Genomic DNA, 7173 nt, shown 5'->3' on the forward strand with positions numbered 1-7173 from the left:
ACCTTCGTACCATGTGCTCTCAATGAAGTTTCTGCATTTCAGCATCATGTATTGGTAAATCATCAGAAATCCAAAAAATAAAAAATCTACAAGCCTGTATTAGAAACATGTAAAACAATAATTGTTGCAGACCACATTAGTCAACGCCTACTTTTTCTCTTATCAAAATGAGAACATTGATATGCCGACTTGTCTGATGTCTTTGTAATTAGGTCAAGAAAAGAAACTTCATAGTTTGATTTTAAGGTAGCATAGATACTGCAAAAGAGGAAATGTTCACGTTGTAACTTATTTAACTGATCGTGGTGTGGAAATTGTCGCGTTGTGACTTATTTAACTGATCGTGGTGTGGACATTATCGCGTTGTGACTTATTAAACTGATCGTGGTGTGGACATTATCGCGTTGTGACTTATTAAACTGATCGTGGTGTGGAAATTGTCGCGTTGTGACTTGTTTAACTGATCGTGGTGTGGAAAATATCGCGTTGTGACTTATTTAACTGATAGTGGTGTGGAAATTATCGCGTTGTGACTTATTTAACTGATCGTGGTGTGGAAATTATCGCGTTGTGACTTATTTAACTGATCGCGGTGTGGAGATTATCGCGTTGGTAATGGTTTTGAAATGTTTATATCCCAAATATCTATCATCTATAGGATCCATAAATTTATATTAGTGTGCAGATATTTTCGCCTTAATTTACTCGACGCGAAAAATGCAAACATTTCCACACGACGAAAATAGCTACTTTTACAGTATATCATATACAGAAAGTAACATTTGAGATGCAACAATCTAGAAAGGAGACATGTGTTTAAATAAATGATTTCAAATACAGTAAGTCAAAAAAGTAAATATTTACTGCCCTATTGCGTCAGTCCATTTTATCTAGGTATTTAATGAAACTGCAACCTCAGAGCTGAATTGATATTCGCTATTTTTAATTTCTTTACAGTTCAGGTATAAAATGACCTAATTATCATGAAGTGCTTTCCCTTTTCAACCTAAGTCAATGAAAGTAGTCGTATACACCCTATTGCTTTGCGTTTATCTCATATTTACGAACGTGAAAATTTAAACTTGGGACTTGTTTTACAAAGAACGTTTTACCCTTAACTTGTATGTTTTCGAAATATGGCTATAAAATATTCTGTTAAATAAAAATTATACGGTATCATGAAACGAAGACACTTAAATGTGGTCAATCTAAAAATGAAAACCCCTTGACCTATTTCTGTTATATGACAACTGGTTTTGAAAGTACATATAATCCTAACCATACAAAGCCATGAAAGCAATCATCTCTGTTAAACAGGATACCAAACTGATGACATCCAGTGTCACTGATACCTTTGTGTAGTACAGCATACATTTATAGATTGATGAAAGCCCCTTTCAATTGCCCTGTCCGTATATATTGCCTAAACAACCTTTCCAATACCACGGAGACCGTTGGTTTGATAAAGATACACTTCGTTGTCATAGTATAGGAACAAAAGTATGGCCTTGGTATTTGTGAATAAAACAAACGTCTGTGGTTGAGGTTCCCAATCGAATACTCCCTTACTGTTTGTTTTCCAAATTGATTTACAATTGTGTATGCTATATGAAAGCGGACATCCATTTGGGATCTGTTTCCGGAACCTACGTGGGGGAATCCAACTTGTCTTTGTAGCATACATCTATGCTGTCTGGTTTGTTTGTTGTCATGTTTAGTTAACACCAAAACTAATCAATATCTTCTTTAAATAGATAAAATATATGACTATGAAATAGTACAACAATCGTTCAAATTGAATTTATGACTTTTCAATAAGAAAAAACCCCAAACAGAACTCTCCCAAAGCACTGAAAATATAAGGCGACATCGAAAATGAGTGTTAACAGAAGACAACATTAAGAACTAATAAGGCAACAAAGCAAAAGGAAGGCAACATGAGGAATCCCAACAGAAAAAAACCCCATAAGTATGGCCCTTACTGAGTAATTCAGACATCGGCAGACGTATGTGAGGATTTTGTACATTATATGTGCCGTTGGTATTTGAAGATACATGTATTGACCTAAACGTAAAAGGTGTTGTAATAAAATAACATTCCGTGAAAAGCAACTTCAGTATCAGAAAGATACATGAAATATATTGTTTTTCAATCTATCAAGATTGAAACACTGGGTTTAAACAGCGTAGCCATGAACTTAAACCGACATGGCACTTAAAATAAATTATTTTCTTATTTCATTTCAAATAAACATTTATTATTTACATTGATTAATTTTAAAAGAATAAATAGAACAATGCATCGTGATTCAGGTAGATCCATGACTTCAGCAGCAATCATTTACTTTACCGTGTGATGTTAGAAACACGCCCCCACAAACAATGTAACACTGTATTTCCATTTCCCGTTTTATTATTTCATATATAACAACCGTAACTAATGGTACCGATACTGTGACATTACACAGCGGTACACGTGTATACACAAAACAGTTAGCACAGCGCTGTTTAACTCACTAAGTAAACACATGAACGGATCGTGATGATGATATATCACAATTGCTTGATATGACTTTGTACATTTTATAAAATTAAATGTCAACTATATTTGTGTATTTTGCAATTTAATTTTTAAAAATTGAAAACAAATTCATTTAAAATATGTTACTGACGGTTTTAAACATTACTGAAAATATTGTAAATTCCGCACTTTTTTAAACATTGTTTAATTGATTGTATGTTACATGTTATCGTAAATATTGATTTTTACAGTGTTCAACACAGAATACAATTTATGTACATTTGATTGAAAAATAGTTTATGTTTTCAATTAATTATTTCAAATATTTACCAAAATGCTCTACAGTCTCTTGCAATGTTTTATAAATATAAGGACAATGGCATTCATGATAAATAAATAAGGTGACTAAAATCTCACAGGGACTAAACAATGTTATATATTCAGTAACTGGTGAAGGGGACTATCTCCCTCTCACACAAGTACATAACTCAGACATAAACACATATAAATATCGTTCTGATATATATATGTGAAACACACACGATATGTACTCTCAGAAATGATGTAGTTTGTCCTTTCCCTTTAAATCTTTATAGAAATCCATTCGGAAGACATTGCTATTCGGTAATATATTGCAAGATAATTGAGCAAACGTCTCATCGAAGTAAACCATATTTCACGTCATGATCTACACAATTCTGTGTCAATACTGAATTGATTACTTTGATTTAAGCACAACATTAGGTTACGAAGCACTTTCTCCGAATCTTTTAAGACCGTAGATCGCCTATTGACTCATGTCTACATTTGATTTGGTTTGCTGGTTTAAATAAATACTCACATAACACAACCCTCAAAAACAATCATGAGCCACAATAGACGATTCTATTTAAAGTGAGTTCAATTACATTTAGCCCACGTATGGTGTGATTGATGAAAAGATCCCTTCAAAATTTCACATTTCCCAAGACGGTTCATGTATGCAAATCGTTGTTGAAGAAAAGAGCGTGTATTCTCTAACCCTATAAGCATGCGTGAATGACGTATTACCTTGTCCATGCATGGGAGACAATTCACTTAGAAATGTCCGTTTCCATGGCAACACATAGGTAAAGCTATTATCACTTAGCACCATACAAATCTGTATTTCATGAACAAGTTTAAGGCACTTAATTCCTCGTTCAGTCAGGATGGTAGAACTCATCTCAGTCCACTATCTGATAACCAAGGTAGCCATTCTTATTCACATGGCAACCAAATGGTATGCAATCGTTTTCTGTTCCTATGGTAACCACAGTGTTACCTCCATACTCATCTTCTCCGTAAGCGTGGTCAAAAGAATGTCGTTGATTTTAACCGTTTGGCCCGTTTCCGGAGATCGTGAAACAACTTTAGAGGCATTGTCAGTTACTGCTGTGAAATAACTTTAGGCAGGTATGGAATTGGACCTGTACTTCCGGGGGGAGTAAAGGCGTAAATATCGACAATCCTGAAGCTCATCCCAATCATCGTCCGATAAAGGGGTAGGGGGTTCTACTGGCAAACTAAAGTCACGTGTTAACATAGGAAGAGGTTTGGTGGAATATATGGGTGGCAGCATGATGGGTGGCAGCCTCAATGGCCGCTCCTGTCGGCGAGTAGTCGCTCTGACTTCAAGTTCGGTATCAATGTTTGGTAACTCGCGTTCGACAACGACCGGTTTGGTACTGTCCATCTTTTCATATGATATAAGTGTACCGACATCTCCATTGGGAAACACTATAGAAGCCTTCAGAGTTCTGTCACTGTCCTGTCGCTGAAAATTGGTCAGTGACTTGTTGTCCTTGCCATTGTCGACAGAGGTAAGTTTCCGGAGTACCCTCATTTTGAACTCCGCTGGCGAGATGTATTTATGTATAGGCGGCTGTGTTGGTTTGCTCTCAGCGCTGTGTGTCTTCCGTTTCCCAATCTCTGTACTGTCTGAGGTCATGTTGAGATTGTCTCCTCCTATATACAGGCGGTGACTTTATCACCGAGGCCCGGTTAAAGATCAAGGAGGCCTATGCTTTATCACTCTGATAACCTCCACCCGTCAATTTCTCGATCGTCTATACCTGTGTGATCTAGCCTTATCACGCCTGTGGGAGACAAACCGCATAGATTAGACACAAGGCAACATAGCAGATAAGTACCAAACAAAAGGGTGAGCTTAAACTTACATAAATACTGGCTTCATATCATTATACTAAATAACAATACATGGATGACGACCTAAACATTCCTCTCTGATTTCGATAACTTTCTGTCTGAGTGGAAATGTATGGCTGAATCCATGCACCTTTGTTCAAGTCCATTAAATACTTAAGATTAAAGAACCCCAAAACGTCGTGCACTTACCAAGCTTAGTACAGAAATACACATGCAACTGTCTATACTGAATACACACGGCTGATAGCCTGCCCACGAACCTCCTCTATGTGGCACCCTACGTACGCCTGTGTACTGATACTCAGCATACGGGACTGGCGTAACACTATTGACGCCACTTTCATTGGCTATTTAAATACACAATCGCACAATCAATCAGTACTAGTAGCGTGTCGGTATTTGTATATTTTTCCATTAAATTTGGGGTCGTATCAGTCGCCCAGGGGATATTCAAGCAACAAAACAACAATTAACCTCTTATGCAAGGAGAGTGGATATAAAACTTCACGTTAAAATGTTCAATTGTGAATCAACTATTTGTGCAACGTTAACGGTTAATGCTTATCGTGTCATGAAATTGAATTACTCGCTCGTGTGCTTTTCAACGTATGGAGTATTATAAAATGTAATTTCTTAAAGTTAATCGGTGTTCTGTTGTTGTAACTATCGAGTTTGGGCATCATGTTATAGTAAAGCATTGTGAAGTCTTGTAGAGCCGATGTCGAATGACGTGACAGTGCTACAGTAAATATAAATCATTGGTATGAAAAGGGACATCAAAATTAAACCTTCAGGCCAACATACACTAGTGTTTATCATACTTTGTGCTTATTAATTGAATAAATGATATATAAACACAAGTGACAAAGGGAAGAACATTGTGTGAATCGTGCCCTGACAAGAACTCGAACTGATGACCTACAGCACGCATTAGCCTAGCCTAAAACATATCTGCAGCTCATTACTCTACACCACCTCACCTTCTTTAAATAAAGGTTTCGATGTTGCAATGGTCAATACTGAGATACTCACAACAGGTACAGTTACAAGCATCATAGATATATATTTCATATTATTTACATTCGTTTATAAGTATGTGGTACATACATATAAGTGCGACTGAATCGTTATATTTTAAAATATATCAAATTAATCGAAACATAATCAATGCAAATTATGATTATCTGCCATGAACATAGCGTTACTAAAGAAACCAGAACAGGTTTCAATACTGATGGAATTAAATGTTAAAAAAACCCCATTAGTTTAGTTTAAGTAAATATTGCTTTCCGATTAGTTATGCTTGTATCTATAATATATTGCTTTCCGATTAGTTATACTTGTATCTATAATGTATATAAGTAGTTGTTGGGACTGGTCCTGATTCAATTGAGCACAGTTATATCCGGAATGAGTTTAGTTAATAACTATTTTTGTATGTAACAATTAAGCTGTGACACAGGTAAAATTCAATGTTTATAAATGCTTTTAAAATTCCATACGAAATCAAACAAGTTTTACAGTTCTCGATCCTAGTAGGTAGGAACTCCATTAAACCTAGGAAATATCAATCGCTTTGATCTTGTAATGGGATAATAATGATTTATTACATAAATTCTATTCATATTTAATAATACATGTTAAGAGCGGAAGTATATAATGTGACTTTATAAACCAAATAGAACCAAATATATTTAAAATTTAAAAAAAAAAAAAAAAAAAAAAAAAAAATTTTAAAAAAAAAAAAAAAAAAAAAAAAAAAAAGTTTTAATAATGAAGAATATATATTGCATCCAACATTTAATTTACTGCACGTGTCCAATTATTGTAGGGTAAATGATCATCAAGACAGAAATAGATCATAAGTAAGCAAGATAATACATACCTTTAACTTCTCAATACACAATCGACTGTCAACTCCAGGTAATGTAAACCAGGTAAAATATGTCAATTAAAATGTTGCTCTCTGTGGGTGGTGGTAGCGTTAAGGATGTAATCAATGGATATGAGGAGATGGCTATGGAACAAGACTTATATAGCTGGAGCCAGGGGGGAGGGACTACCCGTTCCGCGTGACAACTTACCACGAATATATACAAAAATCCAGTGGATTCGGATTTTGTCAGCTTAATGAAAAATTCGAACAATATTTGAGTCTGATGTTTTCTTTATTATTGAAACTTTATTTAAAACAAATGCATTCTGAAGTTGGAAATGATCGCCACAAGACATTAAATATGAATACCAATATTTCAAAAAAGAAACTTTAAAACAAATTGAAATTTTGACATCGCTTATAATCAAGCTCACAATACTTGATCAGTGTAACACCGACACCATTCTACGGAGGTTCAGTGTACACAATACTGATACAATGCATGTGGCAGACTATTGGCCAGTCGGATATGATCGCTTATCCAAACAACAACCTGTAAGTAGGTCCGCTAAGGACAATATAACGACTA

The 7173-nt window shown here is 35.2% G+C and overlaps 1 protein-coding gene across 2 annotated transcripts; it reads right to left on the reverse strand.

Moving 5' to 3' along the window:
• Positions 1-3251: 3251 nt before the first annotated feature.
• Positions 3252-6709, reverse strand: LOC110455401. Of its 2 annotated transcripts, none has more exons than XM_021505515.1 (2): positions 6594-6709; positions 3252-4638 (listed from the first exon to the last, which is right to left on the reverse strand). In XM_021505515.1, the coding sequence occupies exon 2, from the start codon at positions 4488-4490 to the stop codon at positions 3948-3950; it is 543 nt and encodes a 180-aa protein (XP_021361190.1). In that variant the 5' UTR covers positions 4491-4638; positions 6594-6709; the 3' UTR covers positions 3252-3947. The 2 variants fall into 2 exon arrangements, with proteins under 2 accessions (XP_021361190.1, XP_021361191.1); XM_021505516.1 differs by lacking the exon at positions 6594-6709 and adding an exon at positions 4898-4998.
• Positions 6710-7173: the final 464 nt, after the last annotated feature.

The sequence above is a fragment of the Mizuhopecten yessoensis genome, unplaced genomic scaffold (genome assembly GCF_002113885.1).
Source record: "Mizuhopecten yessoensis strain PY_sf001 unplaced genomic scaffold, ASM211388v2 scaffold8213, whole genome shotgun sequence".
Lineage (NCBI taxonomy): Eukaryota > Metazoa > Mollusca > Bivalvia > Pectinida > Pectinidae > Mizuhopecten > Mizuhopecten yessoensis.